The sequence below is a fragment of the Grus americana genome, chromosome 4, assembly GCF_028858705.1.
Source record: "Grus americana isolate bGruAme1 chromosome 4, bGruAme1.mat, whole genome shotgun sequence".
NCBI lineage: Eukaryota > Metazoa > Chordata > Aves > Gruiformes > Gruidae > Grus > Grus americana.
In genome coordinates, this window is record NC_072855.1 from 35,694,123 (window position 1) to 35,717,003 (window position 22,881).

Here is a 22,881-nt window from a genome sequence, read left to right on the forward strand (position 1 = left end):
CTCCAGGTGGATAGATGTTGCTTCCAAATACTGTTTTAGTAGTGTTACCTGCCTTCTGGGAGAATGGAGCTGCTGGTCTGAATCTGTAGCAGACACTACAGATGCCCATCATACTAAGTAACAGAGTTAGGACTACCTGCATCTGGCAATAAATTAATTTCAAATACAGGAAAGAGATAACTGAAAGCCAAAGCACAGAACTTGGAACTAATCAAAATGTGAATCTCTTAGCTCTCCATTTACTGCTACTCACAAAACTGGTTAATCCAGAGTTCTCATATGTATTCTCAATTATGAAAATCTTCCAGTCCATGGGAGTAACTGGATAGTTCTGAGAGCCATATGCAATGTTAATGAAGATGGTGTCCACAAATACAGTCTTTTGGGGAGACTTGTTCCATTTAGGCATCATCTACTTGAGTTTATATTCATAGAGTCATATCATAGAATGGTTTGGGTTGGAAGGGACCTCAAAGCCCATCTAGTTCCAACCCCCCTGCCATGGGCAGGGACACCCTCCACTAGACCACGTTGCCCAAAGCCTCATCCAGCCTGGCCTTGAACACTGCCAGGGATGGGGCCTCCACAACCTCTCTGGGCAACCTGTTCCAATACCTCACTACCCTCACAGGAAAGAATTTCTTTCTAACATCTAATCTAAATCGACCCTCCTTCAGCTTGAACCCATTACCCCTTGTCCTGTCACTACACTCCCTCATAAACAGTCCCTCACCATCTTTCCTGTAGGCCCCTTCAGGTACTGGTAAGCTGCAATTAGATCTCCCCGGAGTCTTCTCTTCTCCAGGCTGAACAATCCCAACTCTCTCAGCCTGTCCTCATAGGAGAGGTGCTCCAGCCCTCTGATCAGCTTCGTGGCCCTCCTCTGGACTCACTCCAACAGCTCCATGTCTCTCCTGTACTGGGGCCCCCAGAGCTGGATGCAGTACTCCAGGTGGGGTCTCACAAGAGCAGAGGGGCAGGATCACCTCCCTCAGCCTGCTGGTCACACCTCTTTTGATGCAGCCCAGGACAGGATTGGCTTTCTGGGTTTCAAGCGCACACTGCCGGCTCATGTTGAGTTTCTCATCAACCAACACCCCCAAGTCCTTCTCCTCAGGGCTGCTTTCAATCCATTCCTTGCCCAGCCTATATTCAATATGGAAGCTGCCAGCTGTGTAACTAGTCACCCTTTCACCTTCAAGTACAGCTAATACAATTCCAACATAGGTTTCCACAGTTCTTTTTTACCCTAAGGCACTAGAAATAGCAGGTATTCCAGAATTTTTATCAAAAATCCACAAGGGCACCTTATTTCTTCACAGGAAGTTGCAGCTGAAATAAAAGCTTATTTGAATATTACTTGCTTAGTCTTACCCCTTTCTCCCAGGTGGATATATAACAAACATTGGTTTATACAGAGTCTAACTGAACCACTGAAAGGGACACAAGTCACTCTCCATCCTTTGCCTAATCAGGGAACCTATTCTTCAGTGAGTTCACCACTACACAGCATCTAACATTTAAAAAGTCTGTATTGAGCATGTTCTGATCTCACTGGTAATTAATAGCTCAAGTTGTTAATAATAATGGTATAGTTGAAAGTATAGTTGTTAAAACTCAGAAGTATTCCATTCCAGACTACTTTTTCAAATCTAATAAGCAGCAACAACTTCACTATCAAGTGAAGACACACTTACTTCAAAGTGAAGGGTAATACACATTAATTATCAAAGCAGCTAAAACTATATGTATTGTTGTTTCTGTAAGACAACTGGCTGCAGCACCCTCAAGCTGAATCCACTTGGTTTTGCTGTTGTAGAATTATCAATAGCCATTCCACCTACCTAAAGCTCTGCTGAAAAACTTTCAAGAGGCTTAGTAACAGACAATCACTGATGGTGTGCTGATTAGCACATTGCCTTAAAGGAGATGTGCTTGTAATGTGTTCAGTGTACTGAAAACAACAGTGAAAAGATCATTAATATATTAATTTATTTCATTATTTCAGTTTTAGTTCAATTGAACATCAGAGCAGACAACATTTTGCTTTGTGAAGCTACAGGGGAATTTTTGAAACACTATTTCCATATTCAAGTATGTTTGAAAAAACAGATTATGGTTTCAACCATATGATTGTATAATTTGCCAGTGAAGACGCTGCAGTTAGGAACTCAGCCTGGTGCTTTAGTATAGTTTATATTTTCAGACATACTTTTTACTTAATATCATATTAAAAAATACAGCTTTAGAAAACATGACTTTAATTCATGTTATAAATGTTGGGTAGCTAGAGACATTACTTAGTACAATAGGTATTTCTGAAGATCTCATTCTATTGAGAGTTCACAATATTAGATTTTAAACTAGGTATAGACCACCTAAGTCTTGTCTCTAGACAAAATGTATTACCTGAAATTTAAGGTATAATATATACACAAGGTTCCAATACAAATGTTGGAGGAATTTTCATACAAAATGTAACTGTGATGTAGTGGACAATTTTTAATTAATGCATCCTCATCTCAACCAGATATGTTACTCAAATTTTATTCTGTTTCCCTAGGAAATATTTTGTTGTCCATTACATCACAGTAATCTATTTTTAAAAAAGTTGATTGAGAACAATTGAACTACATTGTGATGTTAAGTTTTAGACATATTTCTTGATTTCATCATAAAGTACTAATACAAAAGCTCCACCCATGCCTCTCAACACATTCGACCAGGCACCTTTGAAGAATGCTTTGGATCCTTCATCTTTAGCTATCTTCTTCCAGCAATCAATTGTGCCCTTGTACATAATATCAGCTGTGAAAACAGACAAAAAGGTCAGAAGGCTTGAAGTTATGCGGCAAGTCTGTTTCAACTTTCATATATTTAAAACAAGGAATAAGCAAACTATAGCCAAGAATTTAGAATTAAGTACTCAATTCATTAAAAGTAATTTTAATTCTCCACATGGAAATCAAAACAAATCAACTCTCAGCCTCCTAACTGAAGATGACAGAAATAACCAGCAATGTGTTTCCCACAGCTCTTTAAGGATTCCAGTAAGAAGGTTATTAGTTTTGCATAAGACAAAAAGTACCCAGCATCTCCCATCATACATCAATAAAGAGATACTTTCTGCTGCCAGAATACCATAGCAATAGTTATACTTACCTCCCTTTCGGCCAGACTGCATCATCATCCTACGTCGCACAGTATCAAAAGGGTAAGAAACCAGCCCTGCTACTGCAGTGACAGTCTGGGCAATCATCCAGCTCACTACGATATGCACGTTCTTTGGATCAGGCAACATACCTGCCATCAAGAACAAACGAGCAGAGTCAGTACAGAGGCAAAGGGTTGTGGGAAAGATGACTGTGGAAGGAACAATCCCCTACGAACCCCAGGAGTCATTCAATCAAGTTAACTCAATCAAGCCTGCAACTTCTCCCTTCATCCGTATTTGACTATTAACAAGTACTATGAGTTAAACAAGTCTATAGCATTGTTGGATTTTGGAATCTAGGCCCTCTTCGTGCTCCCTGCCCAAAAGGGTCTCTCCTGCAGAACTCACCTACACTTGTGTCATAAGCTGCAATGAGTAACAAGCTACCATACAAGCCCATCTATACAAGCCTTAAAACAGAGAAAGAAACTGGAAAGTATCTGAAAACACACAGCAAACCCAAAGCTTCTGCTCAGAGCAGCAAGTTGAGGCAGGCAGGAATGCATTTCAGAAACACCTGTGCATATCCTAGCACTAGCACCCTGAACTGGGGCTGAGCCAAGCCCTGCTTGTCCCTGTACCACCAAGTGCCCTAGAGTGCCTTTACTGGACAGATCTCCCCTTGCAGTCACTTCTCTATGTACTTCTTACCCTTGGCCGTGTCATAAACCCCAAAATAGGCTGCTCTGTAGATGATGATGCCTTGGACAGACACACTGAATCCTTGGTACAGGCCCTTCAAGCCATCAGACTTGAAGATCTTGATGATGCAGTCGCCCAGCCCAGTGAACTCTCTCTCACTGACTCCTTTGCCCACATCAGCCGCCAGCCGGGTCCTGGCGAAATCCAGCGGGTAGACAAAGCAGAGGGAGGTGGCTCCTGCAGCACCCCCAGATGCCAGATTCCCTGCGAAGTAGCGCCAGAACTGCTTGTGCCTGTCCACTCCCCCCAGGAAGATCTGCTTGTACTTGTCCTTGAAGGCAAAGTTGAGGGCCTGGGTGGGGAAGTACCGGATGACATTGGCCAAGTTGCCTCTCCAGAAGGAGATGATGCCTTGCTCCTTGGGGATGCGGACTATGCAGTCGATGATGCCCTTATACTGCTTCTCCGCCGTGATCTGCTTGCTGGCATGCTGGACCTGTACAGAGGAGAAGGAGGAAGGGTGGGAGGGCAGAGACAGGGACACTGCAGGGGTGACCCCGCACGGCGGCCAGTTGAAGGGCGGAACGGGGCCTGCCCCGCTACCTGGCCCGGCTCCCGCTCCCCCGAGGCGGTGCTGAAGGGCTCGGGCAGCTCCCGCGTAACCGGAGCCGGCCGAGCTCCTTCCCATATTTAGTCATGCCGGCCGGCACCCGCCGCGCCGGCACCCACCTGCGGCGCAGCCCCTCCGGGCTCCCGCCAATGCCCCCCCCCCCCCCAAGCCCCCACCGCCTCCTCACCTGCAGCAGCAACTTCACCCTCTCGATAGGGGCGACAGCCGTCTTGGAGATGGCGGCAGCGACCCCACCGGCCAAAAAGTCCTTGAGGAAGCTGAGCGCTTGGTCACCCATGCTGGGAGCCGGTCCGACACCCCCTGCCCGAAGACAGCCAACGAGCCGCGCACCTCCCCACCCGGCCGCCCCCGCACACCGCTGGCCAAATGGCCCCCTGCCCCGCGCCGCCCTTCTTATACCTCGCGGCCTCTCGCGATAGGAGGCGGTGTCCCCCCGGGGCACGGGCATTGGCTGGGACCCCTCCGAGCCCGCCTCCGCCGGGGGCGCGGGGCAACGCCGCCATGTTCCTCTGGAGCGACCGCGAGGGCCACTGAGCTCGGGACGTTTAAAGGGCAAATTAAAGTTATCTGGTCACTGCTGGGGAACGCTATGTCAGAGCATGTGCCTGCTGTATTAATAGCTCCCGAGAGGCACAGGAGGGGACTAAGGAAGCTGGCAGGAGTACCTCAGGCAATGTTAACTGTTTCGTGCAGGCCAGAGGCCGGCGCTGGGAGCAGAAAGCTTGCCCGGAGAGGTCTGGGTGAGGTGACCAGTCAACTTGTTGACTGAAGTCAACTCGAAGAAGCAAGAGTGCTTTCAGCCTTGACTTCGTGTGCATGGATTCACACCATGAAGGGTGAGGGGGACGTGGATGCTGGGCAGGCACCCTGGTGCAGGTGTCATGCCATGCAACAAAGGTCACCAGAGATGACCGTTGGGTCAGTTTGGGAGGTGGTGCAATGGTGCTATCTTCGTGTGCATTGGTAACCGGAAATGGGCTAGACCTCTCTGAGTCAAGGATAAAGAGAGCTGCTTCATGTTTGATACACTGTGAACTTGCAGGCATTGAGGTCTTTAAATACCCCGGCATGCTCCAGGACCTGGCTTTCCCAAAGAGGAGACAATGTGCCTTCCTGTGTTGCACCCTCATTTCAACCCTGCAAGGTCAGAGCCTCACAAGAGTTGCAGTCAGTCCCCTCGGAGGGAGGGAGGGAGGGGAAGGGACACTGGGAAGCACATGCCCAGGCACGCTTAAGTTGCTTGACTCGCACCAGATGTGAAAGAAGAGTAAAGGCTGTAGTGAAACCCTGCCTTCATTCAGTGTTTGGTTCTTATGGAAATGTTTGAGTTTCAAGTGAAGATTACATGGCTCCCTCACTAGTTTCTTTGTTTCTCATCTGTTCTTTCTGGGTGACCCTCATAAGAAAGCAAGAGCTTATGATCACTGTTGGGTGACTTTGTTGTGTGGAATAGTTACATGAAAGCCAATGCAGCAAGTTGTATATGCATACCTAGGAGCTTGCCTTAAAAAGGCACTAAGATGTGCCCCTAGGACAATGTTATACCGAGGAATGCATAGGGTAATGGGGTCTACTTTGATTTGGTAATATGGTATCAATAATGGAAATAGGATTCATCTTAATGTAGGTGCTAAAAGATTGGCTGTTCCACGAAGAGGCATTATCTTCAGGACAGCAAATCTCTTTTCACTGACGTGTTTGTTAGCACGAGTCAATGAGACTGTAAATTTGATCTGCCGTCTCTTGCCCTCTGCTGCACTTAGGTCTGTTGAAGTAGAGGTCTCTTCTCATGTACCTCAGCTCTGGGAAGTGGATGACAGCTGTAACTTCCAGGAGTACCCTTTGCACCTTGGCCATCCTGAGCAGATGGAGCCTTTCCGCAGCTTCTAAGAAAGGGGAAGAGAGACCCCCCTGAAAGAGAGCTTTACCCTGAGCAAGGACTGAAAGCAGGTGCAAGCAGGAGGCATAGGGGATCCCTAGAATTAGATTGTGAGGTGAATGGAGTATTGTTTAACGTGTGCGCCCTTGACCTTTCCTTTTTGTTCCTCATACTTCACTCACCAGGTCTGGTGTCTCCTCTTTTCACAGGAAAGTAAATATCACTTTAATGTCTCAGGGCTTCTACTGCTGGTTCCATACAGACCCGTGAGACGGTGGTGCTCACAGTTGTTGCCTGACTGTCCAGACTGATAAGGTCTCAGCGTGTGCGCTCTGGTGTCAGCTAGTGCCCTGCTGGCTGGTGTATGGTGAGTGAGAGGTGGGAAAGTGGCAGTGGGATGCTACTGGGGAGGGAGGAGAGTGAGACTATGGTGGTGGGGTCTAGCCTGAAAGGGTCATTTGCCTGCCACTCCCCCACCATCTTTGTTTTAACTCATTTAAATTGTTGTTTTAAAATGATATTTTAAAGGTCATTTAAATCGTGGGGTTTTTTAAATTACATTTTAATGAAGTCTTTATCATAAGAATTCCAGTTAGTTTTTGAAGTTATTGTTGTGCATCATCATCCCACTCCACAGAGGCTCTTTGGTTTGATAGATATTTCTGTAGCAGTAATACTGCTTACTCAAGAGTCCCGGTATTTAAAGAAAGCAGTGCATAGAAAGTGAATAGCCACTTTTTCTGTTTCTGCCTTCCCTTCCGTGAGCCCAGATGTCTATTTCCAGGATATGCTCGGCTTCCAAAGAGTTTTAACAAAAGCAGGGCTGGACCAGGATGTGTGTCTGCTACTCTGAGGGTTATTCTTCATTTGTTTGATTTTTGCTCCAGATGCCTGTTTTGGATCTTTCCTATGTATGACAATGAGGCTTTTTATGCTACTTACTGTACGAGTTTGAATGTTCCTGTAAGGAACTTATTGCTAACTCCACCCATACCACCAAACTTGAGGATAAGCATTTCTGCTAGCTGGAAATGTCATTGAAAAAAAAATTAAAGGAACTTTGGCTTTTCATACAATTAGTTGGTGTTTGGTGTTCTATATTCAGAATAGTTACTGATACTTTCATAGAGAAATGGTTAAAATAGTTCTGAAAATGCAAGATTTCCTTTCTGAATTATTGAAAGCCAGCTTTTAAGCCTTATCTTCCTTAGATCTTTGCAGCTTGGGAAGGATTAGCTGGCTTTCTAGGCTGAGTTTGTGGGTGCTCTGTACTGCTGACATAGCATAAAGACACTGGAATTTGTTCCTAAAATTCTGAGCTAAAAGTAATAGCCTAGATCTACATTTTCAAAAGAGATTAGTGACTGACTGCATTATGCTTTGATGTGTGAATAGGCAGCTTGAAACACTACAGGAGATCAACTTTGTAAAAGTAGTGTGTACCCTTGTTTATTTGCATTTCCAAGACACTGGGAAACTGTAGTGTTGAGGCTAGGCCAGACACAAAATAAAAAAGCTTTTTCTCAAAAGTCGGCAGTCTGAGTCTGACTGCAGACGCAAGGGGGAGCACAAGGAATCAGTCAGACCATCCTGACCCCCAGCATAGGCAGTGATGGGTAGACAGTGTATTGGAAGAAATATGTGGGGTTTTTCAGGAAAGATTTGTAGGGTTGTAGTAAATTCTTCTTGTGTAATGCTGGTTTATGTTTGTGGTCAGGAGGAGGAGAGTAAGAAAGCCCAAAGAGGCTAAATGCAGATAAGAGTTGAGGTTAAGTAACAGGGTTGGTAGTGACAAAGATGATCAAGAAGAATGAAGGAGTGTGGGTTTTGAGTTTTGTCTTGGGCAGATATTAGTGTGGGTAGTTTAGCTGGGTATTGGTGTTATCTGGCTTAGGAGTCTACATTGAGCAGGAGAGGAGGAAAACTGAACAGTAAGTGTGAGCAGCACATTGAGGAGGGAAGCGTTAGTGCTGGAAATAGAAATGGGAGTCAGCATAGGGTATGTTTGTTTATTAGAGCATGTCTGTAATGTGAGGACAAGGAGTTGGAGGAGGGTCAAAATTTCAGAAGAAAACTAAGGAAGTGGATGAAAATGGATATGAAACAGATCAGAAGTTATGTTGTAACAGGACAAGCATGGGGTGTAAATGCAGGAAAGAAAAAATACCCAACAGTGACACAAGGAATAGACTTGCAGGAAGTGGGCAGTACCACATTAATATTTCCTTTGGCAAGGATTTGTGCAGAAGATGTTCGGGGGAGAGCATTTGAGAAGTGCATTAAAAGTGGTGAAAGGCAGCCAGGTCTTCAGTTAATTTGGAAAAGTAGGAGGAAAAGTTAGGAGGATGGCACAACTGGAAGGGGAGACAATTAAATGGTTGTGGATGAAGTAAACCTGATCACAGGCCAACCAGGAAATTGAAGCTGAAGGCAGACTGATGTGTGTTTGGCAACCAGACTTCATAATTCATGAGATAGGAGTGGAGAGTAAGAAACAGAGAGAATCTACAATCAAATCTGTGCTAGAGAAGAAGGATAAAGCAGGAGGAAGAGGGCTGAGATTAGATGGAATTTCATCAGTCTGATGAGATGAAAATCATGGAAAGAGCAAATGAGAAGACATGAGGAAGGACATGGCAGGCGAGGGAGCAGGTCAGAGAGGAAGGATGGGACAGCAGAGATCAGGGGTAAAGCAATGGTTGCTGTAGACCACATCAAAGGAATGGCTCTTCCAGGGAGTAGGACACTGAGTGAGGGGTGCAGGTGAAATGAACGGACCAGGGCAGGGACACATATGGGTGTCTGCTATAGGGTGTGAGCAAGGACATCTGTGTGAAGCTTGAAAGCTTCATGAGGATGAGTGTGAGAAATAGTGAGGAAAGGAAGAGAGTCAGTTGAAATCACAGAGAAAGGCTGATAAGGCTGACAATTCTTCAGGGGGAAAAGAGATGAGATACTGCTCAAAAGCAGATAAAAAGTCACAGAGATGGTGAGGGCAGCCCCAGTGTGAGAGTAAGGAGTGGGATGGGAAGAGAAATGGAGGTCTCTGTAAGAGACTGGAGCTGCAGAGGGAGATTCAGACAAGGGAATCCAGGACGTGTGGACATTGAGATTTAATAGGCCTGTGAGAAGTATTTGAAGTGTATCTTCCAGCAGCAGCAAGTGAAGGGAAGGAGGAGTGGAATGGGCAGAAGGACAGAACGGGAATGCAAGAAGGGCTGTTTGAGGAATGGTAAAGTCTCAAGAGAGTGGGGATGGAGAGGTGTAGATGTGCAAACAGAGGACAAAAAGGAGGCAGAGTAAGATGTAAGGCTCAGGGCCTCGGGTAGGTTGTTTAAGAAACAAGAAGGAGCAGCTGAAGGAATAAAAAGGGAGAAAACCAGGCTAGGTGGAGAGGGAAAGCTAGAAGAGTACAGAAATAAGTGGCAGCAAGAAGGCAGGGTGAGAGATATGGAGGAGTAACCCACAAACAGGGTTAACCAGGTTAGGCAGAGTCTCTCTAGTCTCCCTTGGCCGGTTTGTTCTTCACGCAGGTGTGTAGCCAGGCATGTTATACTTTTGACATTCCCTTTTGTCTGAACTAGTAATTAAAGTGTATGTGTTGACTGAATGTCTTCTGCCATGTTACGGATTGCCCTGGTGAAAGCAACTAACCTAAGGTTAATAATTTTTTTCAATTTTCAATGCTTCATTGACCTCACTAGTGGCTGCTCTGAGGTAGTGGAGAAGAAGGCAAAGGTCACTGGAAAGAGTGGGGCATGGGGAGCCAGGGAGAAAGGAAACAAATCTAGCACTAATCCTGCAGGATTTGCTTCCTCATCAGAGGTTTATTTCACACAGTTTTCAGAACCTCAGTTTCTTTTAATTTTGTTGCAGTATCAGGTCTGACAAGACTGCTTTGAGTCAAATCAGTCAAGCACTAATTCCTGCTACACTAATTGTCTGAAGAATTGAAATCACAGTCTTTACTCTGAGATTAATTTCACTTCTCTGTAGGACTGTGTAGTAAATACTTGGTACACTGTAGACAGAATAACAGTATTGCTAAGATTTAGAACTTACATAATTTTTCCTCATAGGTCTCAACATACATTGAGAAGAAAAGTGATCTTTTATATCCCTTGTGTACCTTACAGTAAATAATTAATGGCTGCTACAGGCTGTCATAAACATTTACAGTACTCTAGAACATCTATTCATTGTTCAATAATTAATGTATTCATGCCACAAACATAACAGTATACATTACAGATTATAGTAAACTTATTAATCAGAGGCATTGTGGACAGTTTCCAAGCCATGGACATAAGCAAATTAATGACCTGTTAGACTCCATAATAGTTGATTTATTATTTATTAACTCTTTTTTGGTTAATGTATTTTTGATATCAAGTATAAATCATTATCCTCAGACTGTATTTTGGAAGAAAAGGTAAAGAAAAGTGAAGTGACTTGCCCAAGGTCATTCTGTCAGCATGTGGCAGAGCCAGGCATGAAGGTTTCCTAGATTTGCCAGATCTCTCTTGTACATGCTGTTTGTGTACATCTTAAAATTTCCTTTCCCTCTCCACCTCTGAGCCAGAAGCTTAAAGTTTCATCAGCAGCAGGATCAGCTTGCTGTCCTAGTCTGAAACAGACCTTAAGAGCTGGAGCGGATGAAGTAGGAGTCTGCTCAAATGCATGTAAGTAGGTAGATGGGGTAGTGCACATCCTGAAATCAGAATTTGTATTTAAATAACCACTGTAAAAAGAGTAACTTTGAATGGTAGTTTCCATTGCTTTGTAAGTTCCGTTTCCTGTGTGGTTTGATGTGTGGTGGTTTGTGATGTGCTCAGTCAAACAGAAAAGTTAGCTGGCATAAATCTGTACGATTCAATTACCTAGTAACATTCTGCACAATTATTAGTGCACAACTGCATAGTGTTACACACACTACTTCATTGTTATTACAAAATTAATTTATCCACACTGAACTGTGCCCTCACTCAACCATTATTCATGGGCAAGACCTGCTGAAGACAATAGAAAAGGGTCTCGAAAGGAACTAAGGAAGGGTGTCAAAATTGGGCTAATAGTTAATAGGTTTTCTCAAAATTGTAAGCTGGCAACATAAGCTACTGCAATAATATGAAAAGTCAAGATCATATTTATTCCAGTAATGCTGGTAAAGCTTATTCAGAACAAGCATAAAGCAGAATTTGAAAGCCTACTTGCAGCTGAAAGGAATATTGTACTTTTTCTTTCGGTGTAGATCTCTGCAGAAAATAGTGTCTTTAGTCATTGCCAAACATGCATTATTACATGGTAGAGCATATATCCCTACTTGTATTCAGTGATTTTCAGGTTTTGTGCTTCCAGGAAAAAAATACATGCTGAGACAATCTCTGATGTTTATATATTTAATTATTTAAAAAAAAATTCTAGTTGGAACATATTTTGCATGAAGAAATGAGATCTGGAGATTGTTTAGCTCTATAACAGCTATTAAAAAACTGTGACCTTCAGAGCAAAGGGAAAGTCAAGAAAGTTTGCTTCTCAAGACAAGCCTACATTTCTAGGGTCCTAATCTTTATGTTTGATAGATACTCAAAGTTTTATTTTCCTGCTTACTACCTTGAAATGTTCTATTTCCTATGATTTTTTCTCTTAGTCGTCCTAAAGATAGTAGTTTGGTTTTGGTTTTGAAATCAGTGCTAGGAGATAATTAAAATTGTACTTCACTTTTCTACATGTTCCAGTTCTTTCCTAGAGATGTGTTTCTCATGGTGTTGACCAGATATGACAGCTGCAAACAGTATCAAAAACATCTGGACAGGTATGTAATCAGAGAAAAGCTAAATTATGGGCTGAAGCACTCTATATTTTCCATACTACACGATAAAAGTTTCTCTTGCTGCTAGCGGGTAACACTTCGCAGCAGTAGTGTTCTGACTGTGTTTTATGTCCTGATCAGGAAAATGAGTTCTTCACCTAGTTCTCCTGCTTACCTAGTGGTTTTTTATGTTTGTTTGTTTGTTTCCAGACTGGAGAAATATCGGGTTGTGTGAATGCAGAATTCACATGCACCTGCCTAAGTTGCATGACCTAGAGAATAAGTCTCATTTGTTTTCAAAGCTTAGTGAAGCAAAGCTATTAAAAAGCTAAAATATTAAAGTAGATTTTTCTGACTTGAAGTTTGCAACATGCCCTTTTTCAGAAAATCTTCTGGATTGAAAGAATGTCAAGTAGGTCACCTAGCTTCCTCTGCATAGTGTGACATTATTCTCATCATTCCTGCAATACCCTGAGTGATGAATCTCATGTTCAGCTTTCCATAGCTCTGGTGATTCTTGCATAGTGTTCAATTGCCTGCCTCTTCTTAGAGTTGTAGGGACCTGTTCTTTCTTCTGTTCGGGTAAACCAGTAATTACCCTTTTGAACCAGTGATACAACACCGGTGCAAATCAGTGCATATGAGGGAATCTCAAAGCTTTTTTTTAGTTGGTTTTTTTTACTGTTTTGCTCAAGCTTACTCTTCTAAACATTATTTTTATATCAGTCTTAATGGGATAATGAAAGTATTCAGTCTTTGCTCTATTCAATTCATTTTTATCATACTTTGTGTTGCAGTAATTTTGGAGTGTCAGAAAATTATTTAAATTTATTTTTTTATATGTGTAATCTTTAGTTCTGGGTTCTATTTGCTAAGTTGCTTCTGTGTGTAATTTTACCATTCTGGATATTTTATCTTTGAAAAATCCATTGTTTCAGGCTGACAGATTTGAATTAAGTGAAATAATTGAAGTGTTTTGTTTGTTTTGTTTCCATGCACTGTAACAGGCTGAAACTGAAGACAACACCATTGTCAAGCTGAGGAATTATATGCAGTAGTTTATGACCCTGCTGCTTCTTTTGCGACTTGATCCAGTCAACTGCAGACCTGTGGACAGTCATGATGACTATTGATAACTGAAAGAAACCACAAAGCGAAGGTGTAAGTAGCTTCTGCTTCTCTCCATGGGTCTGACAGAAAGTGGTACTCCGTGTGGTCTAACCTGTTCGATATAGGATATAGCATCTGCGAAAGGCTTGTGAGTCCACCTTAAAGTTTCATGTTTAAACTAGGCAAGAAGTATCTTTGAAGAAGAGATCCGAGACTGATTTAAAATAGTAAGCAGTGTCAAATCTGTTGTGTCCCTTGATGGGGTATTTTGCTGCTTCAGAACTCACTCTGGAAAAAATCCAGTTCAAGTCTCAGTTCCAAAAATTCCTTTGCATTGGAATTTGCCCAGCTGAGCTGATATACAGGATATGAAAGGGAAGAAATTATGGAGGTGGAAGCAGAAATCAGGAAATAATTAGATTATGCGGTATGTTACCACAGCTTGACAAAAACCCAGTCTGTATTTCATTCGTTCCTAGAGAATGACTGTCTGTTTCTGATTCCATGGGATGAGACCTTTTAATACTTTCTTATAAATCATAAGAAAGAAGGAAGATACTGTATTAATATACTTTCTTAAATATTGCTATGTTACTTGAAATTAATAAGTATAGTATGTGCAGTTGTATTATAGGTAGGTATGAATGAATATATGCTGTAAAAGTGTCTTACAGGTCAACACTGTAGAAAGAATTGTCCTTTTGCTCTATTTAATGTCTTCTCATTTATAGTAGGATGCAGTAATGGAAGAAACTGGACTACCCTCTTATCTTCCATACAGCTATAATGGGAAAAAAAGAGAGAGGATGTTCTGATATATATCATGGGGAAAATGGACACATAGTGGGGAACAATCATCCAGACATGAACCAGTCTTGAAATAGTCAGACTGGGATAAATTATCTGGACCTCCTAAGTTACTTCTAGGATCACAGTGACAGAGGGGTCACCCACGAGCTGTATGAGTCTGCTGCTTGTATATTATTTGCCTTTCCTTTCAGACGTTACAGTGTTGTACGCTGACACCCATTTTCTGTATATAGAACTAGACTAGTGACTCAGGTCAGAAGTAACAGTTCAAATATAATAGATAGATCTTTATGTAATTGAAGATAGCCTCTGTGGCTTCCATGCATTTCCATCAATGCCATGCTTCGCTTTTGTGAGGCATTTTTGAAGTTGCAGGCTTTCTTGGTCACTTGTTATAATCCACAGGCAGGAAGAGCTAAAAGAATGAAAAGTTGTGGGACAGCAGTGTCCCTGGTACCCAGCAGCTTATTATTATACACTTGTGTCTCCTGTTCTACCGCTCACCTCTGCAAAGCAAGATAAAAAACCTTTAAGCAGAGCACTCCTCTTCCCCTTTTTCCTTCACTTGTAAAACACCCTGATTTCCAGAGAGGAGGAGAACCCATTGACACGGCTTTTGGGAAAACTACCCTAAAGCTGTGCACTTTCTCCTACTGGGCACTGCTCAGCAGGGGAGGTTGTTCTCAGCTTTGAGCAGTAGTAAGGGGGTGGGAGGAGGCTGGGTATAGTTGGGGATGAGAAGCATGCATTTACATAGGCTCCTTTTCCCTGCCACCTCTCCACTCTCCAGCAAGCATGGGTTTATTTTAGCATTGGCCTTCTAAAACAGGATTAATTTTCCCCTGAATAGGTCAGCCTGGGACAGGGCCAGGATCCATGGCCTTCCATAGCTGGGGTGACTTGGGAAGCCAGAGATACCTACTAAGTAGACAGAGCCTCTAACTGCTGGGCCTGTGCCCAGTGCAAAAGAAGTATCCTGGAATAACCTTTGTGATAAACAGCAGAAAGATCCGTATGGGGTCTTGTTTCAGAGGCTGGTGTCAGGCTGGACCAGGCTATAGTGCTACCCTCTGCTGTTGGGATTCGGGAAAAACATAAAAGGCAGCAATAAAATCCAGCCAAGCGTTAACAAAATATAACTAGGGAAGCAGCAGTATGTGAATACATGAATTATTTCATCCTCTCATTTCATACAGTGCTTCAGCCAGTTGAAATGTGCCCTCATATCTTCACTAGCAGTTGAGTTCAAAGCAGCAGATTATAGCTAATAGCCGTATTGGGTTTTAGCACTGGTGGTGTCCTCCTGGCTGTGCAAAGCATCTTGTTACCCAGAAATCATACTTTCTAGCATGATTGCTTGTGTTTCAGTGTGCAGGGGAGATGCAGAGGAAGGAATTTCCATTAGTAAGTCAGATTTTTATAACTTTGTGTAGAAAGCTACAGCCATCCAAAATTACTCTTATTTAAGTATGGGATGCATAGAGGTGTCTAGGACTTTTTTTCCATAACTAATCTGTGAGCCAGTGTGGAAGCAAAATGGAAGTAATCCGATATTTACATCAGAACTAGAGGGAAGTGCCATCGAGGGGCATTTCCTGGCCCTAATGCAGTATACCCCTGCTAGACTTGAGGTGCGGGTAGCCCTGAACCCTTGTACATCTGCAGATATCCTTGGTAGCTGTTAAGAGCTGTGCTTGGGGCTCTGTTCTGGAACACAACAGCCACATCAGGGCTGATTTCAAGGCCTTACTGAAGTCAATGGGTTTGTGGTATATGATTCGGGAAAAACACCGCTTCACTTCCCAAAATATGTTATAATGTTAAGCCTTGATTCTCCTCTTAATGTTTGTGTCTTTAAATGTGGTATTCATGTTTTGCTTTTTGGTCCTGATTTTAAAATCCTTGCCTTCAGTTTCTTTGCCTCCGACACACTGCCCTGACTGTGTGGGGCTTTGATCTAGCTAAATAAATTTTATTCCAAATATGACTAGAGAACACAAGTGGTGGCTCCCTTTCAAAGAAAAGAAATTTCTCACTTTCTGACTAGCGCAAAAAAAATGTAAACAATCTAAATAAAGGCAGAACTGATCAATAACCTTGTGACTCAACTAATGTTGTACAGTGATAAATAAAAGTAACTGTAGTCATTAATCCTGTCAGCGACTCAACAAATTGTTGTAGGATGTGCAGAGGTTTGCAGTGACTTTTTATGCACGCGGTTTGTGAGTGATGAAATGAATCAAACCTTCCATCAAAATATGTAAGTTAATTAATGATTTTTAGAAGTGTGATTTCACTTTGGGAAGTGGCTGTAACAGTGGAGCTGTGAGGCTGTTCATTGTCTCCCCCTGCCTTCAGGAGTAAGTATTTTGATTTCTGTTAGAGAAACCCTTTTCTAATACTCAGGCCTGCAACCTCAAGCCGAGCTTTAAAGGTAAGGCCTTTTGTGCTTGTGTTATAAACAATAATCAGGCCGTAAGTCTGGGCCTGTTTGAGGGAAGACCAGTAAAAGTGCCTGTTTCATTTTCCTTTTCACTTGGTTTGCTCTTCAGTTTTGGGATCATTTGGCTTAATTTCCCTGGCTCCCAAAGCAGAAGAGAGAGGAGAGAAACTATACTATTGCCTGGCTGAGATGATGATTTGCTCAAGTAATATTCGCACCTCAGCCAGGGTGGCAGGAGGACCTGGTTGACTAGAACAGTGATCATATACCTCTCTACATAGCCCAGGTCTTTGGTTTGCTAGCATTTGCAGCAGAAAACAATTCTAATGGAAGATAGAAAATTGATCAGTTTTACTTCTAGTCTCAGAATTTGAGGGTATTGGCTGAAAACAGTAGAAACGGGTAAAATCTGATTGCGTCTCTTCTTTCATAGACTTCACGGAGAAATGGGAGATGGGAGAATCAGTCCAGCATCTGGTGTGACTGCAGTTGAAGCCAAGTTGGCAAATTTGTCTCAGTCTGATTTCATTTCACTCTTGGCCACGTTCTAATAAGCGTCTGTCCAATCGCATTTATTTTGTTTAATTTGCGAGCCCTTTGTGAGTGTAAACTGCTGGAGTCTGTGAAATTTGAAACACAGAAGAGTCACCTGTGATAGAAGAGAGGGATCTTTTTCCAAAGATAATAGTCTTTGGACAGGATCCCACAATTTGATGCTACCACACGGGCACTTTCTGAGATGCGTTAAAAAATCAGGCATTAGAAATGTCTGTCTCCATTATAGTTAGCTCGTTCACATGTAGCTAAGGACTCTGGATATCTGCATTGGGACAGGTGAATCGCACGCTGATTGCCTGTCTGAACCAATCCTGCTGCACAAGAGTTGCTGCGCCCTCATGGACTCCATTTTACTGAAAGTGGCAGCATCACCAAGTTGATTTCAGGAAGGGACATTTGCACACGCTTGCAAAGACTGTCAGCCTTCTTTCATTAGATGGCTTTTACAGATCTTGGGTGTTTGAATACTAGGGTGGATCTTCTTGATTTTTCTTTGGTTACTGTGAGCTGCTGTGCAGAGCCTCATCCGTCAGTGTCCTCTCAATCCCTTACAGAGGCAGACAAACCACAGGCAGTGATCACTGGAGAAATCTGCTGTCCCTATCACCTTTGCACTCCTGCAATATGAAGCTGACAGAGAAAAGGTTTAAGAAGCCAGGCGGAAATATCCCTTGTGGAAGAGAGTCCCTGGTAGCTTAGAAACCTTGGCATCTGGCTAACTGTCAGCTGGTGGGTGTCGTGCACGCTCCATTCACTGACTACTTCTGCTCCTGGGTCACCAGAAACACTAGCCCCTGGACCCCAGAATGATTCCTGCTCTTTTTTGCAGGAATGCTGTGACTGCCCTGCAGTTGAGGTTTGGCAGTGTTGGCAAAAACTGAGTGTGGATCTCATGCTATGTATTTATTGCTAATGCTTCTTAACTGGAGGCTGGGGGCTTTCTCAGTGCAGTAGCCTTTATTCTGGAGGACTTGTGGTCACAGAGGATCAGTTTAGAAGTAAATTTTTAGTTTGAAACATGCCAGCAAAGTGTCCTAAATGATTCACTGTTGTGCTCAGTTGTTTGAGATCTCTGATATGTTGTTTATATAAGGCAGTATTTTTGTATGCCATTCCTGTACAGTGTGGGCTGGAGGTGTATACTGGGAGGGGGAAGGGAGACAATTTTCCACTTACCATATAGGGTAGACAACACATGTGAAATGAAATTGGACCCTTTCTCCAAGTGATGGAATCTTTAGTTAAAGTAGGTCAATCCTTTCACTAACCTAGGGCTCATTTGTTTTCAAATTGTCTTTCCTTAGTATTGTTTTATCTTTTTTACATTTTTCTCAGAAAAATGGACAAATTTAAGAGAAAGGTGATAAGTCAGCAGGAGCTTCAGGCAGCAATTGAGTGCAGGTAAGAATGATTTTCTTTATCCAGAACTATCTAGCTGTGGGGAGATAGAATTTTAACTTCCTAGGAATGTTTCCTTAAGCACCCTTTTTCACAGTGCCTGCAGCTAAGTGCTTTCAGGGCACACATGTTGTATTTCTGTATAAGGGAAACTATGTGAAGTAACCAGATTGTTTAAGGGGCAGAGAAATAATGGATTTTTGAGTTGATTTTTCACTTTCAAACCACAGCTGGACAATCCTCTGTCACCTCCCCATCCTCTGTGTACCCAACATACTGATGTTCTGAACACTAAAAATCTGACAAGCTTTTCATTATTCTTAGAATGATTATTCTTGCATGTCCTGATCAGTCACGTTAGAGATTCTTGTCCTTTGTCCAGAGCAGTGCAGTATCTGTAGCTTCAAATGATTGTACAGGTCACTAAATGTCCTGTATCTTTAAGGGGAATATTGCATGATTACGTGGTTTTATTCCTACGTCATTCTGAATAGTTACAGAGAGCAGTTCATGCCTGCTGCCAGGTAAGCAAGACAGTGACACCTCTGAAGCTTCAAGAGTTGTCTGCCTGGGTACACATTTCCTGCCATCCATCTCTAACCGGGAGATCTCACCACTGTTCAGGAATGAGTTTGACAGCTCCTGATAACTTACATTGCTTCAGCATGAATTTTCTTCCTCTTCAATGCTTTCCTGTAGGTCAGATTTATTTCAGATCCTTAGGCCACAATACAGAGTTTTTGCTGCTGTCAGTGTCTTCACAGCAGCAGATACACAGATATCCTCTTTTGGATAGAAGCCCAGCGGCACCCAGCTCCTGTTTTTTCTGGCCATGGTATACCTGTGGATGGCTTGCACTGAGTCTCTGGGATTCTTTAGCCATTTTCCCCATTTCACTAGAGTGTTGTCCTGGATAGAGGGGAGTCACTCTGAGCTGGAAAGTAACAGGTGGTGGTTGGAGGAGATCCCACTTCCTGCTTCACAGATACAACCCAAGTCTTTCGAAGATTGTGGAGGATGTGAAGCTGTCCTGTCAAACAGCTTAGAAACTGGTGTTCACAGAGAGCTTTCTTCTGTGTTTGCCTCTGGGAATAGATTTCTTTTTGCATTGCTTATTCCAGGCTGGGAACAGCAGGCTCTGCTGCACCTCCTACAGTCTCCCTTCCACGAGGAAATAACAGCTGTCTTGGTTCTCACCAGTAGCTATAGTTCTTCCCTGCTTCTTTCTACTTTGCTTTTTCTTTAGATATATTCAAAGGGACCCATGCTCTGCTGACAGCAGATCCAAGTATTTGTATAAATGGTTTTAAGATACATGATTTGCATGAGGAAGCAGATGACTTCATGACTTACCACCCAAAACCACTTCTGGGTTCTGGACTTTTTTCTTGGCAATCCTTTCCTTCAGAGAGAGAAACTGCTTAGAGACAGATGAGTGCTCACCGATTCCCATCTTATCTGTGTGATCTAGTAGCATCTTCTGAGGGGGGAAAAAAAAGTTTTTACCATCTTTGAAGCCACTGGCACTGAACACAATACTCATTTCCAGAAATGAAAAGATGTGGTGGAGTGCTGCATATATCAGTCCAAGCCCCAACAGGCAGGGCATCACCAGTCTTTTAACTCCCTAGTCAGAAACAGCAGCGCAAAGTAAAGCAACACTCAGAGCTAAAGCATCACCTTGTCTTAAGAGGTGCTATTTCAGTACACTGTTGTGGAGCAAAAGACGGGAGTTGGACCATCAGCTCTGAAATGCCTCTCTCTGGATATCTGCTATGACAAGCTAATTGAGTAGATGTGGTGGGTTGGTACTGGCCAAGAGCTAAGCACCCACACAGCTGCTTGCTCAGTCCCTCCCAGGCAGGACAGGGGAGAGAACAGGAAAGCAAAACAGAACAGAGCAAACACAAAAGAGAACAGAGCAAACACAAAAGAGAACAGAGCAAAAGCAAGAAAACTCTTGGGTTGAGATAAAGATGGTTTAGTAAGTGAAGAGGAAGAACACAAAGTGATGCAAAGGCAATTACCACCTCCCACAAGCACATTGATGCCCAGCCAGTCTCTGAGCAATGGATGCAACAGCTACCTTGAAAAGATGTTCCTACAGCCAATTTTTATTGCTGAGCATGACGTTATATGGTATGGAATATCCCTTTGGCCAGTTTGGGTCAGCTGTCCTGGCTGTGTCCCCTCCCAGCTTCTTTGCACCCATGCTCCCTAGCCTACTTGCTGGAGGGAAGCAGCATGAGAGAAAGCCTTGGTGTTGGGCATGCACTGGCGATAGCCAAAAGGCTGGTGTGTTATCAACAGTGGTTTAGTCACAAATCCAAACCACAGCAGCATATGAGCTGATGTGAAGGAAGTTAACTCAATTCCAGCCAGACAAGGCTGCTTAACACTAATGCATACTAGATCAGAAATTGATGCAGTTTCATAGTTGGTGTAAGAATGCTGATGACTCAATGGCAGCTCTCAGCTCCTTCTCCCTTCCCATCACACGTTCCCCATCTCCTCTCATGTCAGCACTAGCAACCATGCAGCCTTGCAAAAACTGAATTTTCAGCATGTCCTCAGTAGTGAGTTGAAGCTGTTATGCAGGCATGGGGCTGGGAATGTCTGACTGGGGCTGGGGAAAATGACAGAAGTGACCTTTCCAGAACAGACCTGTCAGTTTGTGACATAGCTGGGTGGTTTTTATACTGTGATTGTACTTCACCATTTTTATATGCCCCTAATTAATCTTTCCCACCTCTGCTTATTTCCATCTAAATGACTACTATCACCATGTGGTCTGTAACTCCTACTTCAGCTTTAGAACAACTAGAGAAAACTGTATATGGAAAAAAGTATCCAATGGTTTGGTTCTCTGAAGCTATGATGCATGAATCCCTCAGTAACAGCTAACTAGAAAAAGGGACTTATGTTACAGAACTAGATATAAAAGTTGCTCATATATTATGTATTGCAATGCAGTATGGATAGAGGAGATTAATTTTTTACTTCGCGTGTTTTTTCTTAGTGGCTATCTACGTAGGTCTTTAGAATGTGATATACGGTGTACAATATTTTGCAACTTTTTTTTTAAGTTAAATCTGAAACGTGTACAACAACAATGTGGAAGGTTTTCGTATGAAGTTCCTCTTCTGAAAACCGGTGGTATTTTGGGGGTGTCCTTGCCACTAGATGGCAGGGTGCCCTTTGGAGAAAGAAGGCACGAAATAGCCTGTGTTAGCATTGATTTGCCTTCAGCCTGGCAAATCTCTCATTGAGCTTATCGAGAGTTTGGCTGGAGCTAGGAGCAGGTGGAGTGCTGGAGAAAACTGCAATTATGTTATGACCCTTTGACAGCACTGGCATGCAGTTTTAAATTTTCTCCAGTACAATAGATATCTTAATTGAATTCCACAGAGCTGGACATAATAAGGTAATCAAGAAAAGCTGTGTTTTAACCAGAATTAAATCACAACTCAGTATTGGTGATTTTGTTGGAGAAATCTCTGCCTCTTGTACATGTGCTGTGTTTGCTGTGCCAAGTTCTGAAATATTCCGTCAGTTCTTGAAGTGAATTGCAGAGAGGAGACTGGCCCAAGTTGTGACCTTGGAGTCTGGCTTTATATAGTTTGGACTGGCAGTCTGCTGCAGGTGGAAGATCCAGTTAGCATTCAGAAGAGTTAAAAGCTCTAATTTTCACTCTTTCACACCAATTTCATCTTAGTGTAACCCTAATAAATTCAATTGAATGAAACTTGTGTAATGGTGCTAAGAAACAGGATGCTTATGTTTAGGCTGGAGTTCTTAAGTCATCAGAATATTAAGATGAGGAAGTTGTGCACATTTACTGTTCCCAAATATACAGGTGCATTTGGGCAAAACGGGTGTAACACCCCTCCATTCTCACATGGAGCATTACACATTGCCAAATGGAAATGACCACACTTGAGATCAGATCCACATCACTGAGCCTGTGAGCTAATGAGAGTTGAAGGTAAAAGATGTACCAAACTGGGTGCTTTGTTATGGTTTTTGTAGCATTACACTTCTCTACTAACACATCTAGAAAACTTGTAGGGAAATTCTCAAAATTTTGAACTCCTGTCTTTGTAGTTGATAGAAAGCTACTTTTTAAATTAGTTGGCTTATTTAAAAAGTATAATAACAAGTTAACATTGACTTTGTCAGAGCATATGATACTTTTAACACAATTGCTCAAAACAAAATAACCTGTTTCACAAAAATATCAGCATTTTCAAGTTTATATGTTGTGGTGTTTGAAATGGATTAATTTATCTTTTTCTGGAGTAGTTTTGTATACTCTATTCCAAAAATTTAAAAATTCAGTTAAAAAGTTTTAAAATTAGTTTGTTTATAAAAGGAATGTGGTTGA

General features: G+C 42.7%; 1 protein-coding gene and 1 long non-coding RNA gene across 5 annotated transcripts in view; one reads left to right on the plus strand and one right to left on the minus strand.

The window, feature by feature from the left end:
* Positions 1 to 1,978: 1,978 nt before the first annotated feature.
* Positions 1,979 to 4,859, minus strand: SLC25A4 (solute carrier family 25 member 4). Its single transcript, XM_054825164.1, has 4 exons — positions 4,654 to 4,859; positions 3,866 to 4,352; positions 3,163 to 3,303; positions 1,979 to 2,808 (listed from the first exon to the last, which is right to left on the minus strand). Exons 1-4 carry the CDS (start codon positions 4,762 to 4,764, stop codon positions 2,651 to 2,653), a joined length of 897 nt encoding a protein of 298 aa, XP_054681139.1. The 5' UTR covers positions 4,765 to 4,859; the 3' UTR covers positions 1,979 to 2,650.
* Positions 4,860 to 10,851: 5,992 nt separating this feature from the next.
* Positions 10,852 to 22,881, plus strand: part of LOC129206403 (uncharacterized) — a 44,772-nt gene continuing 32,742 nt past the window's right edge. For 3 of the 4 annotated variants that reach the window (XR_008577120.1, XR_008577121.1, XR_008577119.1), the window contains exons 1-4: positions 10,852 to 11,048; positions 12,105 to 12,181; positions 13,186 to 13,339; positions 18,435 to 18,500. This is a non-coding gene — a long non-coding RNA (uncharacterized LOC129206403). The remainder of the gene's footprint in view (positions 11,049 to 12,104; positions 12,182 to 13,185; positions 13,340 to 18,434; positions 18,501 to 22,881) is intronic. The other variant, XR_008577122.1, reaches the window with a different exon arrangement.

Bases quoted from the DNA above. Each gene is read 5' to 3' on its own strand.
- SLC25A4 (XM_054825164.1), bottom strand. From the start codon at position 4,764: ATGGGTGACCAAGCGCTCAGCTTCCTCAAGGACTTTTTGGCCGGTGGG. The intron at 4,353-4,653 runs GTGAGGAGGCGG...TCCTCTGTACAG, and splicing joins GGGTGAAGTTGCTGCTGCAG to GTCCAGCATGCCAGCAAGCA. The intron at 2,809-3,162 runs GTAAGTATAACT...CTGTTTTCACAG, and splicing joins GCAGTCTGGCCGAAAGGGAG to CTGATATTATGTACAAGGGC.